At 42.0% G+C, this 24,157-nt stretch overlaps 2 protein-coding genes across 8 annotated transcripts in view; one reads left to right on the top strand and one right to left on the bottom strand.

Moving 5' to 3' along the window:
• Window positions 1–24,157, top strand: part of LOC147577204 (uncharacterized) — a 109,801-nt gene that overhangs the window by 39,695 nt on the left and 45,949 nt on the right. For 3 of the 5 annotated variants that reach the window (XM_086674464.1, XM_086674465.1, XM_086674463.1), the window contains exons 3-4: window positions 5,761–5,866; window positions 9,991–10,054. The gene's annotated coding sequence lies outside the window, so the exon portion shown is untranslated. Of the gene's footprint in view, window positions 1–2,135; window positions 3,223–5,760; window positions 5,867–9,990; window positions 10,055–24,157 lie in introns of those variants that run through there. The other 2 variants (XM_086674466.1, XM_086674467.1) reach the window with 1 other exon arrangement.
• PAQR9 (progestin and adipoQ receptor family member 9) lies at window positions 16,541–22,079 on the bottom strand. 3 transcript variants are annotated; one of them, XM_086674444.1, is made up of 2 exons: window positions 21,508–22,079; window positions 16,541–20,633 (listed from the first exon to the last, which is right to left on the bottom strand). In XM_086674444.1, exon 2 carries the CDS (start codon window positions 20,477–20,479, stop codon window positions 19,346–19,348), a length of 1,134 nt encoding a protein of 377 aa, XP_086530570.1. In that variant the 5' UTR covers window positions 20,480–20,633; window positions 21,508–22,079; the 3' UTR covers window positions 16,541–19,345. The 3 variants fall into 3 exon arrangements, with proteins under 3 accessions (XP_086530570.1, XP_086530569.1, XP_086530571.1); XM_086674443.1 differs by lacking the exon at window positions 21,508–22,079 and adding an exon at window positions 20,928–21,139; XM_086674445.1 differs by lacking the exon at window positions 21,508–22,079 and adding an exon at window positions 21,010–21,133.

The raw sequence follows: 24,157 nt of genomic DNA on the forward strand, positions 1-24,157 counted from the left end.
TGAATAGAATTGAAAATGCTGTTCTTTTAATCTTCTGGGTTGAATTCTGGGTCATGCAAAGATTAAGTGAAGTGACTCCAAACCTAAAATCCTATAATTACAGAATTTCTGTTTAGGTTGGTGGTTGGTCTTCCTTTTCCTTCTGCTTCTAAGTTGGGAAGAGATCTCTCAACTACAAATTAAGCAAGCCTTGGCTTGTTCATCTGTGGTAAAGCAAACAGATTTAAAGAGGCCGTCTATTTAGCTACCATTTGTTCTGTTTAATCTGAGATTAGGCCTAGGTTTACAAAAGAAATCTACTAAATTTAGACTGGCCAGAATTCTTTAGATAGCATTACGTACATGATAGTAGTTTCCTCCTATAGCCTCTTTTGAGTGGTTTGTAATTTGGGGGGTGAGGGGTATGTAAATACTTGAAGCTCTAACAAATTTGAGGATGCAGTTTTGGAAGGAATAGAAATATCTACAAATTGATCCAATGATTTACTAAAGGACTTCTAAATGGTAGCATATGTTCTTTAACCGAATTTTAAAGAAGCTTGTAATAATTGCTCCAACGATCTACTGAATGTGTTTTCACCACTGACCATCACCTAAGGGAAGACCAGATAACTCATTACTATAATGGCCTATGTAAAGAAACCCCTTAGGGAGGGAAGACTTAGAATTACAACCCCATTTCTAATTGGAATATGGTGACAAAGAAACTAGTCACAGATGGAGCAAGGAATCAAAAGAACTGCCTGCCTGTCTGGGGCGATCTGTAGTCAGCAAGACTTTGCATTAGCATATGAGGCCATTTTTAGAGCCCACTTGCATGTTTAAATACTGTAAAGTCTCAAAGGGACCTAAGAGAGGACATTTCCTAGATTTAAAATTTGACATTGTTTTAAGAAAGGTCACTGGGTAATGTGACCTTCCACCTTAGAGACAGTATTATTCATTGATTAAGGGTATTAGTTTAGTTTTATTTTTATAACTCTGGTAAACTTAAAGAAATGTCTTGGTGGTCACTGAAAGTGGAAAAACATATTTATGATGTTCTGCTTTTCTGCCTGTTGCTTCTTTTCTGCTTGGAGAGCCTGCCAGGAGCAGGATGGTGAGTGGGAAAGAATATGGACTCAGGGCCAGGCAGACAGTCAGACTTGTGTTCGAATTTCAAGTCTACTGTTACTGGCTGGATGATCGTAAGCATGAAACTGTCATTGGGTCCAAGCTCATTCTGCTTGCCGCACCACAGGCCAGCAAATCAAGAGACAAGTTGTTGGGGTAAGGAAAGTGACTTTATTCAGAAAGCCAGCAAACCAAGGAGATGGTGGACTATTGTCCTAAAGAACCATCTCCCTTGGCAAGAAATTCAGGCTTCTTTTATGTTAGCAAAAGGGGGAAGCAGAATGGGGTTGGAGTCAAAAGGTGACTGATACCTGTAACTGTCCCAGGAAGGTCAGGTAACTTCTTTGTCCTTGGTCAGGTGATCTTTGCATACAGGAATCTGGTCATATTGGTCCTGTAAATCTTAAACATATCATAGTCATTTCTTTCTTATTTCATGTTTTTTAATGTTTATTTATTTTTGAGAGAGAGAAAGGAAGAGCACAAGCAGGGAAGGGGCAGAAAGAGAGGGAGACACAGAATCCGAAGCAGACTCCAGGCTCTGAGCTGTCAGCACAGAGCCCGACATGGGGGGTCAAACCCACGAACCATGAGATCATGACCTGAGCCGAAGTCGGCTCAACCAACTGAGGCACCCAGGAGCCCCTGATAGTCATTTCTGTACATGCTTCCTTATCTCCTTGGTTGAGGTAGATTTGGAGTTAAAAGCAGTTTATGTAAATCTGAGCTGTAAGCAGAAGATTCTAAGCTATAGGTCACAGCAGTGAGGGAAAGAGAAGCAACATAGAGTCAGACATGCCAAGTTTTTCCCTGTTACAAAACTTACCATCTCTGTTTGCTCAGATGTTAAGTGGAATCAATGATATTTAACTGAGGGGATGTGGAGTTAACTAAGTAATGTATGCAAAGCAGCCAGCACATAGCAGATGCTCCAAGATGTTCCTTTACTTCTTTTTCCCTATGTCTGTGCCTGGTAAATCACTCATCCTTCAGATTGACTCAACAATTCTCTTACCTTCCAGCTCTCAAGACTCTTCTCTTACGAAAATGGAAATGTTGGACTATGGTTGGGATCTTTGGAACAGAGGTCTGTGATGTCTCCAAAAGACACAGAACCAATTGCCTTCAAACAGCTAAGATTCTATCAGAACCTGGAGTGACAGATCCCTTGGATCTTCAAAGTCCTGGGCCTCTGAGTCAGTTAAGGGAGATCTCTTGTTCTTTTTTGTATAATCCCAATCATGAGATCTCTAAAGTCAACTGACTAATAAAAAACTGTGCCTTCATCATTGACCCCCCAACCTGATAACATCCTCATTGACTAATCTTCCCAATTGATTTGCCCTTTGGTCTAATTTTCCACTTGGTGTTTGCCTGATTGAGAAATCTGTTCCATCCATGGTTCCCCGACAGTCAGCATTCACAACAACTGAGGTTCTACACTAGCTGTACTTTGACAGACTTTCCTCTTCCATCTCATATCTTCAGAGTGACTTTCAAAGCTCTCCCTAAGTTTCTTGTCATACTTCTATGAAGGTGAACAGTTAAATCAATAGTTTTTATCTGCTTTGCTGTCAGAATTCAATGATCTGTCACAGCTCTTGCCCAATTCACCTAATCGTTACTGTTCAAATGTTTTTATCTCTGTTTCAAGTATTGGGTTAACTGGGCTAGTGACCCACCTCAGAGTTAAACTTTGAAGTGTAACGTTAACAACATTTTACCATACTTTCCCACAACTCAAACACATACTATTTTTATATTTAGTGTTTAATCTAACTGCATACATCTTTGCAACTATCCTGCAAGATTTTTCCTGTATTTTCTACCTGGGGAGGTTTTTACTTACAATCATTCTTTCCTTAATCACCTCACAAATCCTTTGGTCTCACCAATCGTTGCTCCAAACCCATAGACCAAACATAGCTTACTCTAAGTGATGAATAAGATGCTATGGTTCCTTGATATTCACATCTGAATTTAGTCACTTACAGATTTTCATCAAACAGACCTCTCACTTCTACAACTGGGAGTGTTTATAAATTGTTTATGTTAAACAATTCCCCCATGATGCTTTTCATATTGAATAAAGTAACACTTTTAAATCAATTTTCTGTTGTGTCTATGATGTTATCATTTGATGGTATAGGTTAGCATTGGCCAACTTTTTCTGTAGAAGGCCAAATAATAAATATTTTAAGTTTTGCAGGCCATGCAATCTCTGTAGCAACTGCTCAACTCTGCCACTGCAACTGTCACAGGAAATTTGTAAATGAATGAGCATGCAAGGCTATGAGCCAATGTAAGTTTATCTATAGAAATAAAAATTTGAGGGGCGCCTGGGTGGCGCAGTCAGTTAAGCGTCCGACTTCAGCCAGGTCACGATCTCGCGGTCCGTGAGTTCGAGCCCCGCATCGGGCTCTGGGCTGATGGCTCAGAGCCTGGAGCCTGTTTCCGATTCTGTGTCTCCCTCTCTCTCTGCCCCTCCCCCGTTCATGCTCTGTCTCTCTCTGTCCCAAAAATAAAAATAAAAAACGTTGAAAAAAAAAATTAAAAAAAAAAGAAATAAAAGTTTGAATTTCATATAACTTTCACATATCATGAGGGCTTTTTTTTTTTTCATTTTTTCCAACCATTAAAAAATGTAAAAACCATTCCTAGCTATGAGCTCTACAAAAATAGACAGCTAGATTTGCTCTGTGGCTGTAGTTTTCCGAGTACAGTATAGTTTATGGTCAGGAGGAGATCCAGGTTTTGTGGGGCATGAACATTTTATAATTTGGGGGCCTTCTTTAAGAAAAAGAGTGCAAAATTACAAACACAGAATTAGATACAGGGCTTTGGGAGGGACTCGTGCAGATGACTTGTCTTTGAAAATTGAGCCTCTTTGCTGTCCTGGTTAATCTGCCTCTGGTGATAATTGGACAATTCTGCTGCAAAGGTTCCCAAACCAGCTCATTATTGGAGACACCAAGAGAGCTTTTCTAAAGACAGTTTCCAAAGCCCCAACAGATTGGTTGAATTAGAATCTCTGAGGATAGAGCCTGGGAATCAGCTGTCTTGTAAAGCTCTCTAGGTAATTCTACTATGCAGCCAGGTTTGGAAAACACTATTTCCCTAACCATTTTATGATAGCAAATGAGTCCATTAGGACTGCGACCACCAACACATTTGTTGCCTTAATGGAGTAGCCCGTCTGTCAATAAGTTTTAACTATTGTTATTGACCCTTTGCCCAAATGCTTAGTTTTATCAGGAAAGCTCTGTTGTAGAATTGTTTCAACAGAGATATATACATACTCTTATGCTAGGCCATCTCCTCTCTTTTTAGTGAAGGTTAACCTATCCATGGTTGACTGGCTCTTCACTATTTGGACTGTTTAATATTTTTATATATTAATGTTTATTTTTAAAACTTTTTAAATATCTTAAACGTATGTTAACATACATTTTAGATAATCCATAAACTAAACATGGCTATTGAAGAACATCTGATATTGAGAGAGACAGTTTATAAACCTAAGTATAAAGGTAGTAGCTGAGTCACTTGCCATTGCCACAATAAACAGTAATTGTCAAAATGGTAGAATTCTGGTTTTATATCCCTGTGAGTATTGTGCATCCTTTGAATTCCTCAAATATAATATTATTTTAGCATTGCAGGGAGATCATCTTACTCAAAATTGGGTAGTTCTGTCTGTAGAGTAGGTAGGTACTACCACATCCAGTCATTTATTAATTTAATTCATTGATTCGTACATTCAACAAGTATTAAATGGGTGCCGGCAATATGCAAGGCACCATGCCAGGTGCTGAGGTTCTATCTCTGCAGTCTTAGAGCTTAGACTTTAGTGGAGAGAAAGAAACAATGAACAAGGTAATTTCACATGGTGATAAATGATGTGTGTGAAATAAAACAGGGTGAAGCTGTGGTGAATGTGTGTGGGCAGGGGAAGGGGAGGCCAAGCGGGCTACTTAGATACTCAAAGGTGGTGGTGACATTTGAGCTGAGATCCATGTGGCAACAAGCAGTCTGAGCCATGCTATCCAGCATCTAAAAAATTGAAGGTTTTGAAATGTGGCTGGTAAAGTAATATTTAGGATATATTGGGCTAACTAAAATGTACTACTAAAATTAATTTCACCTGATTTTTTTTAACCATTTTAACATGGCTACTAGAAAAAAATTCTTTTTGTTTTCTTTATTCTTGCAAGAGAGAGACAGACACCAGTGGGGGAGGGACACAGAGAGAGAGGGAGACACAGAATCTGAAGCAGTCTGCAGGCTCTGACCTGTCAGCACAGAACCCAATGCAGGCTGGAACTCACCAACCGTGAGATCAGGACCTGAGCTGAAGTCAGAGGCTTAACTGACTGAGCTACCCAGGCGCGCCTACATGTGAGGTTTGCATTATATTTCTATTGGATCTCACTGATCTAGAAAGTTAATTCAATTCCACTTTTTTCCAGAGCGCACACATGCCCCCAGGGTTCTCGTGGATTGAGTATGTTACTGGTACTTAAATGTTTAGCTAATGTAACACTAGCTAAAATGTACTGAACAGTTACCCTGTGCCAGGCACTTTCATTCACTCACTGACTTCTCATGCTACTATAAGTAAAAGATATTTCCAACCCCATTTTACAGATGACGAAATGGAGGTCCAGAGGGGCCAGGTCACATCCTAACATGACAAGGCTGCGGAATACTGGCGGGAGAAGTCAAACCCAGCAGAAGTCTGATGATGCAAGAGGCAAGTAGCTGCAATCACGGAAGGAGGCCAGAGTTGGAGCACCGATAGGCCCACGATAGGACCACGTTGTGGTGTCTCCTGCCTCCGCCTTCAGTACTCCAGTTCCCTGGGTCCCACCCTGGGGCCCGCAGCGTTGCCACCCGTGCCATGCTCTGAGGATAGAGCACAAAGCGCTCCCGCAGGCCGAGCGCACCGCCAACCCCAGCGTTGACATCCTCCAGCCCCGCGCGTGCCAGGAGCCCCTGCGCTGCCCTTTGGCGCCACTGCCGCCTTTTCCCACCACCCAGGCCCCTCTCCTTTCGAGCTGGGGGCGGGGCGCGCCCGGAAAACAGCCGAATCCCTCTGGCTGCTCAGTGTATTCCAGAGCCCTGCAGAAATCCTTTCCCATCTGTCTTCCAGGGTTCTGGAAGAGGCCTTTCTGGGGACCTTTAAGGCATGGGGGTCATCTCACCATCTCGCAGTGACCAGGAAGTTTGAGTTTGGGCGTGTGTATATGTGTGTGTGTGCATGTCTGTGTGTGTGTGTGTGTGTGTGTGTGTGTGTGTGTGTGAGAGAGAGAGAGAGAGAGAGAGAGAGAGAGAGAGAGAGAGAGAGGGAGAAGGAGGGAGTATTGTGTGCCCATCTTAAGATACCACTCTCTGGAGGTGGTGGGCAGAATCCCCACTGCCCTCACCCCCGAAATGGAGGGTCCAGCATTTTCTTCCCAGTTGTAAGGAACTTCAGGATCTTCAGGCTGTGCCTCCGGGAGGTTGCCTGACTGCAGTCATGCAGATCCATGGCCACTGCGTGGACAGTGGGGACAGAGGGCCAGACCCAAGAACCAGGCTGGACGCTAAAATGTCCTAAATTCTTAGGCAGCGATTCCTGATGTGGCCCCTAGTTTTCAGGATGGCACTTGTTTCCTCTTTGGGATTTTTTAGGAGGGGTTGTGAGTAGTCATCAGCCCTTGTGGAGGGAGCTAAGTGGCACTGTGGCTTGACATATGTCTTGTTAGAACTATTTATGGGACTGGACAGCAAGGACAGGGAGTAAAAGGTTTATTTTTTTTAAAGGTACACTGGTATTCATATACTAAGCCCAGTTTTGTTGTGCTCAGGAAGACTTGAATCTGACTTACAGAACAACTGTGACTCATCCTGTGGGGACAGCCCCCTCTGCCACAACCAAGCAAATGATAGCCCCAGGACTAAAATGATTCTATGAAGCAGTAGGATGGGGAGACAATGTAGAATTGCCACCTATTGCTAAGAAAAGCCCCTAACTTGTTCTTTTAACTATTATTTTTAAATTTGTGTTAGCCAGATAACATCTAATAAAATTGAAGGGAGGCACCATGGATACAACTTGTTGTGGATCACTTCATGTGTTTCTGTGATAAATTGGCACCTATAAATTAACAAATTTTACATTTGGCAAGAAATAGTAACACTAGAGATCAAAATGAGGGACTTCTGTCAGGATTTCACACCGGCCATCTTTTATATTTGACCCTTCCTCTAGGAGCTAAAAAGGACAAAAAGTAAACACCAAAATCAAAACAAACAAAAAAATGAAGCACCTGGGTGGCTCAGTTGGTTAAGTGTCCAACTTAGGCTCAGGTCATGATATCAAGGTTCGTGGGTTTAAGCCCACACGTTGGGCTCTGTGCTGACAGCTCAGAGCCTAGAGCCTGCTTCAGACTCTGTGTCTCCATCTCTCTGCCTCTTCCCTGCTCAACTCTATCTCTCTGTCTCTCAAAAATAAACATGAAAACAAATAAAAATAAAATAAAATAAAAATTAAAAAAAAACACAAATGAAAGCCAAAAAATCAAACCAAAACAACGAAAATGAGGACATCCATCCTTTTCTTGCCTTATATGTAAGCTATAAGCATCATTTACTTACACTTGGTGTATTATATGTGTATATCTATAGAAAAAATTTTCCTTAAACTCATTTCTTTTTGTACTTGATGACATTTCTATGTAACTAAAGTTAGAATATGAGAGAACCCTAAATTGATATTTACAGATTACCATCAAAACAGATTCATAGTGAGTAAGGATGAGCTAATACAGTGAACCATTAAATTAAGAGCTGGAGTAAAAATCCACTAGAGTCATCTTGAATTAATAAGGCAGCTCTTAGAAAATTACATTTTGTATGATAAATGTTCACATGCTTTCTCCTTACCTTCTCAGTTTTCCACCTATATTTTTACAGTTACATAGGTTCAAGGAAAATGAAAAGGATAGAAATTATGCAAGCAGGCAGGATATGGGATCTCTTTTGTTAAGCCTATGATTTTTAAAATTTTTTAATATATTTTGAAAGAGAGAGAGAGAGAGAGAGAGAGAGAGAGAGAGAATCCCAAGCAGGCTCCATGCTATCAGTGCAGAGTCCAATGCAGGGCTTGAACTCATGAACTGTGAGATCATGACCTGAGCCTAAGTCAGGAGTTGGATGATTAACCAACTGAGCCACCCAGGTGCCCCTGTTAAACCTATCATTTTAAAAACTACTTATAAATTGCAAAGCTAATCAGATATCTTAAATTCCCACCTTTCTTAAGGAATTCCTTCTGCTCTTGAGAAAATAAATTTTGACAGTCAGAAGCTGATGGGGGTCTTCTGAGACAGGAGGAAAGAAATTATTTACAAATGATTCAAAAGTCATGTCCTATCTGTATGCAGAATTACTTTCCTTTGAAGTTATAAATTTTGAGTGGGTGTTGTGTCTGTCAATATACTCTGTACCTTTTTCTTTTCCTTGTTGTTCCTATTATGCATATTTTACACCTTTTGTAGTTGTCCCACAGCTCTTGGATAGTATGTTTTTTTTTTCTTTTCCAGTCTTCTTTCTCTTTGTCTTTCAGTTTTGGAAGCATCTATTGATGTATCCTCAAGCTCATTGATTCCTCAGCTGTGTCTAGTCTCCTAATAAGCCCATCAAAGGCATTTTTCATTTCTGTCACAATGGTTTTGATTTCTAGCATTTATGTTTTATTCTTAGAATTTCCATCTCTTTGCCTACAATTACCCATCTGGTCTCACATGTTGTCTCCTTTTTCCATTAGAGCTGCTAGCATCATTGTTTAAAATTTCCAGTCTGATAATTCCAACATCCCTGCTTTAACCGAGTCTAGTTTTGATGTTTGCTGTGTCTCTTTAAACCATGTGGTTTGTTTGTTTGTTTGTTTTTTGGAGCCTTGTAACTTTTTTTTATTATTATTAAAAGGCAGACATGAGGTATCAGGAACCCAGTACTGGTTCCTGCAGAGGTTTCTGATTGTGGGTTCCTAATGTGGTAAGTTGTAACTCTGTGTTTCCACCTGTGTGTCTCTCCAATTTTGAGGACAGCACTATGACCTCACTTCTCTGATGGATCTAAGGAGAATTGTTGATTTTTCAGCTTATTCAGCTTTTTAATTGTTGTTAAAATAGAGTGATAACTTCTAAGCTCCTTATATGCCAGACCAGAAGCTGGAAGTCCTTAGATAATACTCTTTTGAGGATTTCCTTCAGGAAATAGAAACCTTCTGGTTAACTTAAAGGGAAAAAATAATAAGAAAACCCTTTATTGAAGGCTATGGGATAGTTCTCAAAATTGCATGAAGACATATACAGGCAAGATATGGAAAGTTCAGAACCTAGAGAAGCTCCGGGCTTGCAAGCCTACTGTGGGTCATATACCCACCCCCAGCAGGGAGAGCAGTCCCACCAAGGTTTAGTGGGAGAGGTCCTTCCTAAAAGGAAGTTTAGGTTACTGCTAGAAGAAACAGAGGGATGCATTATAAGAATAAGCACCTTTGTCCAGGGAAAGAGGAAACCAAGCTCCTGAAGTTCTGGCTCAGTCGCCTAGAATTCCTATCCAATGTTACAATTCTGTATAATGTTTATATTGGTGGTTTTTTAGTTATTAGGGGCTTAATCTCTATATGAAAATTAAACTTCACTGATATGGGAATGCCACTTATTATTGAGATTTATTTTAGATTTCTTTCACCTGACATAAATTCTAAATGTTCATGTTGTGTTTCTCTTTTAAGTCAATTTAAGTCTATTTTAAGTCAACATTAAGGACAAAAAAAAAAAAAATTCAAGGTAATTCTCTTCCTAATGTTTCTCTTTTGCTTTTAAATAGAACCAAACCCTCTGAAGAAGTTGCCTGATCCAGAACCTGCTTTGTCTTCCAAGGAAAATTAAAGGTAAAAAAACCCCAGAAGCCCAACAGACTCTCTGCCGAAAGAACTATGGCTTCCCATTGCCAGCACTTTTGATCACCATCTTTTTCTGCTTACCTGCTGCATCAGCTAAGGTTCAGCTGCAGACAACAGAACCACTCAACCTGGTTCAGCTGAAGGAGATTTATTAACAGGCATTGGTTGGCTTACAAATTCACTGGAGGGATTGGAGGAGTGGGCTCAAGGTTGAGCTTCCTAGAACATGAATTACAATACCTCTGCTGTGAGTCAGAGCTGACAGGAAGTGGAAGAATCAAGCTGCTGACCAAATCATTAAAGTATACTAACATAGATGGTCTGGCTCACACTTTGAGAAAATTGACTTCAGGCGTGAACAGGGGAAGAGAATTCAGCAAAGGAAATTGTGAAAGAGTAGCCCAAGAGGTAGGAAGGAATCCAGGGAATATGGGGGCACAGAGACCATGGGAAGAGTTTCAGGGGAGGGAATGGAAAATAGGGTCTAAAAACTGTCCATCAGTAAGAAGGAGGTTGCCGGAAATCATATAAGAACCATTCTCATGAGATTAATGAAGCCAGAATGCAGTGGGTGAGGAGTGAGTGGGAGGTATGAAAACAAAGAGAGTGTATACCACTCTTGCAAAAAGCCTGGCTGTGAAGGAGAAGAGAGGGTGGTGGTTGTTAAGAGTGTGACATAGCGGAGAGAGGGTGACTTCTTTATTTAGAAGATGGGAGATACTAGTGGTCCATTTTTAAATGTTCGTAGGAAGAACCCTATTGAGTAGAAGCAGCTGAACATGCAGGAGAACAATGTGTAATAATAGTGTGGTTCCTGAAGGGAAGGGGTAGGAAGAAATTTGAGGAATGGGAGGGAGTGAGAAGGTCAGAGATATGAGATACTTGTAGTGGAGAACAGGAGAGAAAGCAGTTTAGGCAACACAGGAGGGCCCCTGGGCAGCATGAAGTCCTGATACAGAAACCTGTACTTTAAAAATCAGGTATTTCAGGAGTGCCTGGGTGGCTCTGTTGGTTAAGCATCTGACTCTTGGTTTTGGCTCAGGTCATGATCTCATGGTTCATGAGTTCAAGCCCCACAATGGGCTCTGCACTGATAGTGTGGAATCTGCTTGGGATTCTCTCTCTCCCCTCCCCCCTGTCCTGCTTGTGCATTCTCTCTCTTTCTCTCTCTCATAATAAATAAATAACTTTTTTAAAAAATGAGGTATTTCAAATTTCTAGTATGCAGATCCTAAAATGTGGGACTGGCTGAGTGAAGGTGGGATAGGGGCTATGCAAATCCTGTTATAGATGGCTGAGAGTTACCAGCCATAACTTGTAGATCAGTTAAGATATTTCTGACTATAAGCAATAAATACTTAAACTAGATTGTAAAACGAAGGAAATTTACTGGCTCACATGAGGAAAAACCCAAAAGCAGGTAGGCTTCAGGCACAGATTGACCAATCCTCCCTTTGTGATTTACTCTATTCAGCTTCACTCCATCTGTCCACTCAGGGTTACATTTGGGCTTCCCTGAGGTTATATCACAGACCTTAATAACTGAAGGTAGATCTCCTTTGCTAGGGTTATTTGGGACAGAGATACCAGAAATTCACACACATCACCAGGGTTCTGGGACAGGCCGCATTGCCCAGAAGTCCATGGACCACGTGTGCCTTGAAATATAGGGAAGAAAGGAAAAGCTTCATTATCTGTGTTGTATAAGCATTTTCTTAGACGATACAGTTTCAAAGTAACTCATGAATTTTCTCTTTTCATTTAACTAAAATTGTAACAATATGCTAAGGGTGCTTCTTCAGGGCTTACATTAGAAACTTAAATTCTTTCCCTCTACCTGCTGATTTTTATAAAAAGGATGTTTTTTCCTGTTATGTGTATTAATATTATACACACTTACTATTAATTTAAGAATTATTTGTTTGCGGAAGGCATATAAATACAGTCCTCAACATTATGCTTACAAATAATTTATTCTTATTCATACATTTGTTTTTCAGCAAAAAATACATAGTTATATTATTTTACAGAATTCCATGTTCAAGATCATAAAGGAACAATTGTCTCAGAAAACCCAAATCATAGCAAACTATACAAGAGAAATGAATCACAATTTTGTTAGCTACATGCACAGAATTGACCAAAGTGATATCTACTTTTATAGATTATTTTATCAGGTAATGTGGAATTATGATTAAATAATGCTTCTCTGGTAGAGTACATTAATGATTTCAAACCACACTGCAGTCCCTGTGTGGAAGTTCACACATCCTGAGAAGCCTCTCTACCTGGCTAAATACAGATGTTTAGGATGTAGGTGATGGCTGGAGTCAGGTAGCCTAAGAAGAATTAATTTAGCAAGCAGTGGGATCTTTCAGTTTCTTCATACCTGCATTATCTTTTACTCCTTTCTCCCTCCATTATCACCATTAAATGAACTTTAAAAAAAAAAATCCTGACATAAGAATGTCTCTATTTGGTCACTGTGAAATCTACCCTCTACCTCTGACCTGAGGGAAAAAAGGAGTATGGCCTTCAATTAATGCCCTTTACTGCCAAAGGGAACCTGTTGGTTGTACATTCTTGTAAATCCGAGCACAGTAATCCTATTTAAATCCTTGGTTTGGAAATGGATGAACCTAGTAAGGCAGATGGTTTGACAAGGCCTAAATACACACGGAATCCTTTTAGAAACCTTTTGTCTTCAAGGTTGAGGTTGTGGAACGCAAAGGCTTCCAGGGTGGTGGGAATGGCCTGGGAGAGGGCTGAAATGAGTTCAGAGCTACCACATGCTTTATGCAGATAAAAGAGCAGCCACGGGGTCGTCCCCAGCCCTGCAATGCAGACAGCCCTTGCCTGATGTGTGTAACGATGGCAGGGGGCTCTACGCTCCTTTTCCACTCCAAAGAAACGAGGAGCGTGTCAGGGCTGTACGTTTTCCTGGCTGCATCATTAGCTGTGGTTATACCCTCATCAAAGTGAACTGTGCTTCATTCCTTTACTGCCTGGGTACTCAGTGGCTTACAATAATTTTGCTCATAGCCTCCAAAAAAGAAAATCAACCTGGTAGAAAAGTAGACGTTCTGTGTTAAGCCTTGCTGGGAGAGTGAATTTAATGAAGTTTCTAACTAGAACTTTTAAAAGACTTTTAATTTAGACTTGTTACACACCTATAACATATCTGACCTGTTTCCTTCTTTTTTTAAATTTTTTTTTTTTTTACCTTTCTTTAAACTATACATTATTTACATTTTTAAAGACCTACTAGGTCTTTATCATTTGGGTAAGAGCTCAAGGTGATTAAACTCCCAAGACAAAAATGAGGCTTTCCAAAAAGCGCTGGTTCTCATCTATGTGCTAAGGCCTGTTTTTACAAACAAATTGCTATTATAAACTTTTAAAATATAAAATTAGAATACTTCTTTAAAATGTTTTCCTATTAATTTTCTTTTTTTTTTTTTTTTTTTTTTTGCATCCAGCGTATTAAAAACAGATTATGCTTTCTAACTGGATGTGGAACTAAAAGAAAAAAATGAAATTAATGTGTCCCTGTACTCCCCTCATCTAGAAACAAAGGTGTATTTACATGGTGTCCTTTCTCAATGTTGTGGTGAGCTGTGAGGAGGAGTAGGGCCATTTCTCCAGCATGGTTAAATAACCGTCTGCAGACCCCTCCACTCCTCCTTGAGTGCTTATTGCATATTTTAGGTGGAGCTGTAAGGCATGAGAAAGGCGGCCTGCCCCTGTTACACATTCAAGAATAATTTTGCACATTCAAGAAATAATCCTTGAGGAATGCCATGTTTGGAATAGCTTTCAGAGATAGGTTAAGAACAAAAAATATTAAGGATCATGTATAACATTTAGATGCACAATACATTGGGGAACGTTTTCCAAAGTTCAAATGAAAGGCTATTTTCCATTGAGTTAAATAGTAAATAAGTGATCATTTTGTTGCATATGTATTCAAAGCTTTCACATCCTGCCAGAGTTAACAGCCAAATGAGCATTCTTGGCCTCTGACCTATAAATAAATACTCTAATTCTGCAACTTGCTCACAGACTTTTAAGAAGCTCTTGTAAAAGAAAAAAGCCCACAAACTGGTTAGAAATCTGCAAACCAGAAACACAATACATTTGTCTTTTTAAAACAACAACAAAAATTTGCATTCAATTTTTAGAATAGTAACTAAGAAGAACTGACATCCATTTGCACAATTAAGAGAGAACTATTCATAGTATTGAAGAAGGAATAAAATCTTCACCAGGAAGGTGTGTGGCCTATCACATTGGAATATAGTAGTGCTCAGCTTAAACCAGTGAAAGCCTTCTTTTTTCAGTTTGTCTAGGCTTGTTTGCTTTTCGTCAGGCAATTTATGTCAGAGGATATTGGCAATCCTTTAAAGAGATGATTTGAAAGGTGATTTACAATTGGCTGGTGCTATCCCCTAATGCCTTTTTGCCTTACGTCCTAATTTTTATGGAAACAAATTAAGGACATTAAGCTAGGGGTAAGTGTACTACTCGAAATGTACCTTGGCACTGGTGCTTAGGTCAAAAGCTACCGGATGTGATTAGGCTGCCAAATAGAATTCCTTGCCTGTCCATTTGAGTGCTAACCCCATGCGAGTTCACATGCTTTTCTAGGGACAAAACTTAAAACTCAGGAGAAATTGTCCATAGTTGAACTTGCTGTCCCATTGTAACTCTTTGAGTCTAATCCTCCTTGTTCTCCCCATCTCACGCCTTCTTCCTGTCTTTTCCACATCTGATACTTTTTCTTTATAATTTACTCTAGATCAATTTTTTTTCTAAGACTTGTTTTATAGATTACAACACAATGACCTTAAAAGAAGAAAAGGTTAAAGAACGTCAGTTAATCTTTGGAGATTTAAGCTCATACTTTTAAAACTTAAGTATGTTATCTATGAAATTCAGACACTTAATGACATCACACTCTAGGCACTTTGGATGAAACTTGCTTCATAATGACATGAATACTATTAACCACCCCAAAAGTGGTTGTGATTAGTATCTCTATTAGTAGTGATGATAAAATTTCCAACCCTTTCTATGTACATATGCCTGCTATCCCTTCACCCTCAATGTAATTAAATTTTTAAATTATTTTTAATAAGAAAATTCACATAGGCCTAGGAGCAGACAGAAAAAAAAAAAAGAGAGAGAAAGGAAAGAAATTGATTCTGGGTAAGTTAGCATGTTAATTGAAATAAGATTCTATGCATTGCTTTTACGCTAACCGAAAGGAGAAAAGAACCAAACTGTAATAATATGGATGGATCCTTGACCAATGTCTTCTATGCAGTAGGTGCTCAATGATTATTAAAAGGATTACATGAACAAATGTGGAAATCAACTCAAAAGATACTGACAGGGTAAAGTCAGCATGGTAGATGTTAATAGATGAAGAACAATCCAAGATGATAAAAACTATTTACCTGGTAACATTCTGTTTAAGATTTTTATAATCTAAATTCAAGGATAACCACATCTCACTTCACTGTTTTACAATTTTAAATTATATACCTGTATCCACATACATCTCCAATTAGTGTCTGTGTGCTTGGCCAGGCATCATAGCCATGCAAACTAGCAAAAAACACTCAGCTGAGCACACAGCCATCCCCACATTCTAATGCCAGTTTGAAAACTTCATTCTGTGCCTTGGTAGAACCTCGAAATGGAGATAATTCCTACTGTACCTGTCTCCTACTATAGCTTTGAGCAGATTAACCAAATAAAACTGAGAAGAGATTTGAAGGTAACAATCCCTGTTCTTTATTGCTGGGAGCCCTCAGATTCAGCACCAAATCAGAAAAAATAAAAATCACCTCCATCCCCCCAATTCTGCATTCTTAGAAATGATTCCCCTGAAGTGGCATGATGAATTAGGCTAAATGGTTTTTAACTGCAAGCACTTAAGGGTAGGATTTATGAATGGAAACATGTGAAGGCCACTCTGGCCAGCTCTGAAGCCCCATACTTTCTTCCCGGGCTATTTATAGAAAGTGTATGGCCAGTGGAAAAGATCACGTTTATTTTTACAAGCCAGTCATGACATGACCAAAAAACTCACTTCTCTCGGGGAAGGTCATCCCTTTCACCTGAGGGTGTAGCTGCAAGGACATGGAAGAAAGGAACCCCCTTTAGCCAACCCACTCAGCTGAGTCAGCCTGAGACCAGCCCCCAAGGTGACAGGCTCTGAAGTCAGACCCCCTCATTTCCCAGGCATGACTTTATGACGCTGCTCCTTGAGATGTCATCGAGATCATGACTAACAAGTAAAAATAAAATGTATTACATAATCTGCTTCAAAATTCCACTGGCAAAATAGGTTTTGCAGAGATAATGGAGTACATTCTTATTTATCATTTGTTCTACATTTCAAACAGCTGAACACAATAAAGCAAAACTGAATTCTAATGGGTATGGCAAAGTGGAGAATGTCAAAGATATTTTTTAAAGATATTTTATTCTGACTGCTGTGTTACCCCTGAAATATGTAATAATATATCTGGCTAGTTCCATGCAAATGGAAACTCAGTAAATATTTGCTGCTTCTAAAATATCATCATTCATCTGGACAGAAATCTGATATAATTTAGCAAATAACATACATAGTTTCACAAATCATCCCTGGTCCTTTATAGCATATATGGTATCTATTTGCAAATATGAAGTGAAGTCAAACCATTGTTTTCTACCAGAATGTCCTTTTATCAATGTTATATGTGGTACATAAAAACTGAGATGGAATGAGGGAAAGCAAAGTGGAGGAAGGAAAAGGCAAAGGGAAGGAAAGTGAGTCCTCATTCACTCTGGGACATACGGGGTGCTGAAAACTTTCAGGGGAAAACTGTGTCACCTTACTGGGCTCATGCATCATAATCACTTGAAAATGATATGGGTATAAATTTATCCTTAAGTGGCCTCTGTTTAAGGACAAAGACACAGGGCAAGAAGATAATTCTATTTGTAGACCCAGAACATCTCCTACAAAAGTTTAAAATGACAAATATGGGGTTTATTTCTTGTTCTCAAACTCATGGACCCTTTTTAGAATCTGTCCCTTGAAAGTTCCATCTGAAAGGGGAGGTCCCATTTTACAAGGAAGCTACCAAACACTCTTCGACCTGTTTCTCTAGCTTCCACACTAACATTCTTTGGAGCTCTAGAAGAGACAGCAATGACATGCAAATAAGTTTGCATGTGGAAATATCCTGATTTCCACAACTGTCCTTGAATACATGCACTGAGTTAAGTTATAGCTGAGGAAAAACATCTGTGCTAGGTACAAATTCTCAGCCTCTATCACCTAAGGGGAACCTCCTTGCACTTTGCATAAGATTGGACAGACACCCATCAGCAAATGTGCAAAGTGTATTTACAATCCCATTAAGAGGTTCTAAATTAAATATAGACATATGTAAAGTTAACTTCTGTGTGCAGATTAACACACAAGAATACTGGTTACTCCAGGGAATTGTGCCAAGCCTCTCTGTTTACAAATACAGTAGAGATTAAAAGCATAAACAAAAACAGATCTTTTAAGGAGATCCAGCCTACCAGTGCTGAGGTAAGTGTTCATCTACCTTATGTGCTTGATCTAAATTATACTATGAAGTCAAGACTCCCCATTCAATGACTTATTTGGCTCTTAACCAAAAGAACTTATCAGGAAGTGTGATAAGTATTTCAATAAGCCACCTCAGTGGTTTTGTGTTAACCTAGAGTTGTTATCTCAAGTACAGGTTATTGTTTATGAGAAATGTCTTAAATAACATCGGCCGATGTTGTTGTTAGGAAGGATCGCAGGAGCACATTCACTAATTTTTCAACGACTTAGGGCCACTGCCATTCATTTCCATAGTGGGGATCCAAATGAGACTTCAGGGTTTTAACTATGCAAAGTTAATGTTATTTAACTCAACATTTTCAATTACAACTCAAGTAATATGCTCCCGACTTCCATAATTTAACTGCCTCAGTTATTCCTGCATATTATGTTTTGAATTTTAAGCAAGGATAAATGGCATTGGTGTAGAACAGTTTCCTCTCACCTTCCCCCAATGGCTGCATTAAGAACCACAGCCACTTTAGCGGGTTGACTCCTTCTCTTAGAGAAGTCAAATGCTCTGCAGGTCCCGGTAAGCTACTTCCAGTCCTACCAAAAACTTAAAATCAACACCATCTTCCTTCTCTTCTGGGTGGAATGTTAGACCCTGATTTGCAGTAAAGTAAGAAAACCTTATTCTTACTGCTCTCCCCATGCATGAAACTATGTTTGAGGACCGGTCCTTTGGGCATTCCTTCAAAAGGCACATTATTCTAGTGGCAATTTAAATAATTAGAGAAGGAAACAATAAAATCAAAAACAAAACAAAAAATAAGAAAGGTTTTGTGGAATACATTAAAGTAAATTGGAATCTGGGATGTATACAAACCACTGAGCTCCTCAACAATAGTTTAACCAGAGTCCCTAAGGTAGAATAATTCACAGTTGTATCATGACACACATACACCTTCAGAAAACACTGTTTAAAAAAGTAGTTGAGAATTCTCAAGCAGCTTGCCCTGATGTCCAGTTCAAGTGTATGCAATGCAGAAGGGCTGCAAAATTCAAAACTATGTAACAAAGACAATTCAGTGCATATCACAGGCTTTGATAAATCATGAAAAATCATTGTATATATTACTATTTAAATAACATCTGAGAAACATTTTGAGATAATTAACTTGTGTTCACATTCCATGCATTTTCTAGTAGGTTAAGCCCTGGGTTTGTGTCTTTGTGCCCGTTTCCTACAAAGCTCCATTCTTTTGACAAATCCAAGCATTCCTCAGACTGAAATGGAAGTACCCAACGATTTTGTCTACTTACCCTCTTTACTGCATACTTGACCTCACAAGGGCTACTTGTCATTACCACTGGCACAGAAAGTGACCGGAAAACCGAACTGTTTGGGGTTTTATTTGGGGTGTTCCTCACTGCCTCTGGATGTCAGAGACACCACCAGAATTTTTCCAGGGGAAAGAACCAGTGACCCTCTCCCTCCTGCTGGAACCACCTCCCTCTTCAAAAGCCCCAAGTGCACTGAGACCCCCTTGTTGCATTGGATTTTTTTCCTGTGGTTTTGCAGCACCTTCCTCGAGCAAAGAAGGAAACACAACAAAACTTGAAAACAAACCAACAGTAGCAACAACAGAAACTCCAAACAAATAGGTGAGCAAACCAGCGGCCTCCTCCAAGGCGAAGGTTCACTTTTTACTGCAGAATTCCGAGTTGTTTAGGAACTTCTTGATGACCAGCCCCAGACAGACCACCAGCAGCAGCATGTAACCCACTGTGCCAGAAAAGGTGGGTGCAGCAGGCGGCGCCTTGAGGAATTGGCGCAGGCCCTCCTCCACATAGTACACCTGGTCATAGATGCTGAGAAAAGTGAATATGTGGAAGAGCTGGTGGCTGTGGCCAATGATGTCAAAGAGGCCTGGCTGGATGCGCTCGGGGATCTTGCTCACATTGAAGAAGGCGGCCACCACTAGCCAGAAGTAGCGACGATAGAAGTGCACGAAGAGCGTGGGGTTCTCACCGCGCAGGTCAAAGAGCCAGCTCTCGAGCATGATGGGGCAGGCCATGCTGAGCGGCATGACGAAGACAAAAGTGCGAAGCGCGAACGGGTAAGAGCACCAGTCTGTGCGGCTCTTGCAGCAGGCCACCGTGCAGGCCACAGCCAGCACGAAGGCCACGGGCAGCACGAGCGCGCGGTAGGCAGCAATGAGGCGTGTGCAGTCCACGTGCCAGCCCAGGCGCTGCTGCACATACGGTGTCATCACTCTGGCGTCCAACAAGCTCAGGCCCGGCAGCAGGTAGTAGTAGTAGGCCACCGTGCTGCCAAAACCGTAGTAGCTGATGGACGCGTAGTCCAGGTAGAAGAAGGCAGCGCGCAGGCGCAGTGACAGGCAGCTGAACACGTGCGCCGTGCAGCTCATGGCGAAGGTCAGCAGCACGCCCGACGCGTAGCACCACAGCGGCAGCAGCCATGGGTGATGGAAGGGCACGTCCTGGCCGCTCAGGAAAAACAGGCGGCAGAACTTGCTCAGGAACAGCAGTAGCGGGATGAAGTGCGTCCAGAAGTTGAGCGTCTCGTTGGTAGGCTTCAGTACCGAGGCTAGGCACTCCTGCGCCGTACAAGGCAGCCGCCGGTAGCCCGACAGGATGAAGCACTCCACGAAGTCGTCGGGCACCTCGTCCCAGCGCAGCAGCGGCTTGGCCGATGCTGGGGGGTCCCCGGAGGCGGAGGGATGGGGACGCGAGGCGGCCTCCGAAGCCGCCAAGGTTGTGGCAGGCGGGCCCTTTGTGCCTGCTCCCCGGGGCTGCAGGCGCCGCGGCATGGTGCCTGGGGCTTGGCTAGGTCGCGCACAGGCGACCTCTGGCGCCGGCTCCCGCGCGCTCGGCAGTCCCCGCCGGCCGCCGTCGGAGCCTTTGTGCACGCGCCGGGGGCGTCGCTGCCGATTCAAGAGAAGACCTTATTCTGAGCAGCCCTTCCTAAAAAAATAAATAGAAACAATAATCAGGTTATAAGCAGCGCAGCGACTGGCAGGAGCCCGCGGGCTCGGCGGCGCCTTCACCAGGCTCCCTGCTACGGGCTCGCGGTCGCCCGCGCTGCGGCAGCAGCGGCGGCGGCGGCGGCGGCGGACTGCTGCGGCAGCGGCGGCGCTGCTGCGGTGACTGGGCATCGCGCGGTGCGGGCGCAGCCGCCGCCGCCGCCGCCGCCGCCCCCGGAGCGGGAGGCGGGGATGTGGGAGCCGAGGCGCTGGAAGGAGGGAGGGACAGGCGCACCGAGGGAGGGCGGGGGCCTCCCCGGCTAGTGTTTCGCAGCCGCCTCGGGGGATAGAGTTGTCCCCTGTCTCGAGTTCCGTACCATCCCCCTTCCTCGGGCCGCAGTAGCCCGAGCGAGCCCCTAAATGATTGATGTGGGGGCAAAGGCAGCGCCAGCGACTCGGCTGAGCGCACCAAGGGCCAGGGTCGACGCCCGGGTTCGAAACCCGACAGCCACTCCGGCGTTCCAGAGGACACTGGGGAGCAGTGTTCTCGGGGGGAGGGGGAGCGGGGAGCTGGGGCCACCGGGTTGGGGGGAGGGTGCCTGGAGTTCCAGAGCCTGGGGTGGGCGGAGAGATGCGCTAACAGTAATCTTCGGAGGTGGCGGGGGTAGGGAGCTCCGGAAATCGGGGGCCTTTGAGACCGTGTCTCGATCAGAGCCGTGTCATTGTCAGATACCTGAGACTGCCCCTCTCTTTTCTTGCATGTGGCGTGTGTGCGCGCGCGCTTGCGCGCGGGCGCGCGGGTCCCTTAATCTACACGATAAAAGCCTTAGTTTATTCCTTTTCGTCTAGCGGACTTATTCAGGTGCGTCACTAACCTCCTTTCCTTCGTCCGCATCCTGTCCAAATGAACCGTTCCTAAACCGGCCTCCGGTCGCGCTCACCAACCCTCCAGGGCCGTGGCTCACCCAACCTCGTGTTCTTGTGTCTTTAACTGGGAGTCTGGTTTGGAGCCAAAGTCCAACAACTCAGGGCGGGCTGCTCAAACTCCACGTTTTATTGAAAAATTTCAGATGAAGACCGGCCGATTCAGAAAGCCTCTAACCATCTGAAGCATTTATTGAACCAGGGTTCCCAAGCAGAGCTGTGCCCGAGTCAAGGGCTGATCATAGCATAGCGGAGGGTGTTGATGAGGCAGGACTTAAGGGAGGAGGTGCGTTCTAGCACGAAATGGAAAGACAACTAAGACGAATTCGTAGAGACTGGCAGGGGGTGGCTTGGAAAAAGCTGATGCATAATTAACCAGAAGTACCTGGCAGGCTAGGTTGGGTGGATGGAGGCCAGAAGAAAGGAAGTCTGAAGAATCGAAAGACGGTTGTGATGCACTGCGGTGTGAAAGAAAATTTGCCCTTGAGTTTTGTAAAAAGGGGCTTTAAAGCCTGTCTGCTGTAAAATGTTTACCATTTCACAGAAGTTTCTCTCAGTGATGCCCTGGGGGTGTGACTGAGTCTAACTTGAATCACTGACCTGCAATATAGTGTTATGGCAACAACAGCTAATTTTAAAGGGACCACCCACTGTTCTAAGTGCTTTACGGTTTTCAAATCTTTTAGGTGTTATTTTTCCCCCCTTTGCAGCCTGGGAAATGGAGGCACCACGACCGTAAATAACATGCCCAATTGGTAAAAGGGAGATTTGAACCCAGGCAAGCTGCTTCTAGATCTCATGCACTTAAACCAGAACATCCAACGACTTGCTTTGCGCAAAGAAAACTAGGAGGGAAGGACAGTTGGATTTAGGAAAAGGCTTTCATTTTCATTTTATAAATGAAAGGCTACCTTCATGGTTACAGCAAATCCTTTAAGTAGGTCAAAGAAGATTTACTTAGTGGCTCAAGAAGAACTTAAATTATTGATAAGAATTATTTATAACTATCATTCAATGCTTTAAATTTCTAAAATTACTTAAAGGTATTAGAACATTCTCTATAGAAGTTTCAGCCTTCTCTCTTTTTAAAGAAGTTTTCTGCTAGTAACTGACTTAGCAAACTCTTACACAACTAGGCTAAAGGTACATTTTGGTCTTTTTTTTTTTTTTTCAGCGTTTATTTATTTTTGGGACAGAGAGAGACAGAGCATGAACGGGGGAGGGGCAGAGAGAGAGGGAGACACAGAATGTGAAACAGGCTCCAGGCTCTGAGCCATCAGCCCAGAGCCTGATGCGGGGCTCGAACTCACGGACCGCGAGATCGTGACCTGGCTGAAGTCGGACGCTTAACCGACTGCGCCACCCAGGCGCCCCATGGTCTTGTACCTTTATTGAACAATCACCAATTCCTGATTAATGAATTTCAAATAAATGAGATTTTGCTGTAGTTACTCAACTAGTGTTTTGTTTTAGTATTTTTTATTTTTCCACTGTCTGTAGTCTTATTGTTTTAAAGCAAATTTAAATTTAAAACAATTTAAAGCAAATTTCCTTTAACATCTGGACTAAAGACCCATGCTAATTTGTAAAAGGAATTAAGATTTAGACATTTATAAATCAATCCTGGGATTATAATTCAATCCTGGGAATGAATAACTTGAATCTGGGGCAGAGTAGGAAAAATAATTTCATACTTTTTTTGTACTCCACAAACAACCTAAGCTGTTACCAATCTTTTAGTTGCATAATCAGCTCACTTAATTGGGGAAAATATAATAGTTCACACTGAGTGAAATAATGGAATTGACTATAAATGAATGTGTGAAAACTCTAGTTAGAGAAAATCATATTTATTTTATGACTGAGAGTGGTGAGACTGGCTATAATAAACTATGATATTCACTAAAACACTCAGTTTTACAAAGTCAAAACGTCTGAAACCTAACTTTCAGAAAGCCTTTATGATTTCTGCTTTTCTCTTTTCTCTTCCGTCTTCCACTCCACATGAGGCACAAGATCAACTGATGCCATGGACTGGTGTCATCAAAGCTCTTTGGTGCCAACCCAGACATCTGTCTTTGCTATACCTTGACAAAGTCAAGTAAAAAAGAAATAAGGAGTCAGCAAAACTGACCTAACTTACTAAAAAAACAAACCGAACCAAACCCAGTATAATGACTTTTCCGTAATTACTACCAATCTTTAGAAATAATTTTCCATAAGCTTTTTTTGAGATATCAAAATGTGTACCCCAAACCCTACCCAGGCTAGGTTTTGTGGTTTAACTCCAGTCAGCTAACTGCCTCTTGTCAGTGAAAACCACTCTCACACCTCATGGGCTTGGCTAAACAGATAGAAGCAGCCGGCTGACTGCCATTCCCTAAAGTTTCACTGGGAGATAAGGCATCTCTAAGGTAACCAGAACTGACTACCAAGTTCTTGATGAGAGGAATCACCAAGTATTACATTGGAATGCCAGTGCCAGTGTTTAGAGGCAGAACCCAGCCAGTTCTCCCAACTGAAAGCTTGTCAAACCAAGACCACAAATGTTTTTTTGTAGTTCTGTAGAGGCTCTGTACATTTGGGTGCTGAGTGGTCCCC

The sequence above is a fragment of the Puma concolor genome, chromosome C2, assembly GCF_028749965.1.
Source record: "Puma concolor isolate L17-30 chromosome C2, mPumCon1.1.hap2, whole genome shotgun sequence".
NCBI classification, from domain to species: Eukaryota; Metazoa; Chordata; class Mammalia; order Carnivora; family Felidae; genus Puma; species Puma concolor.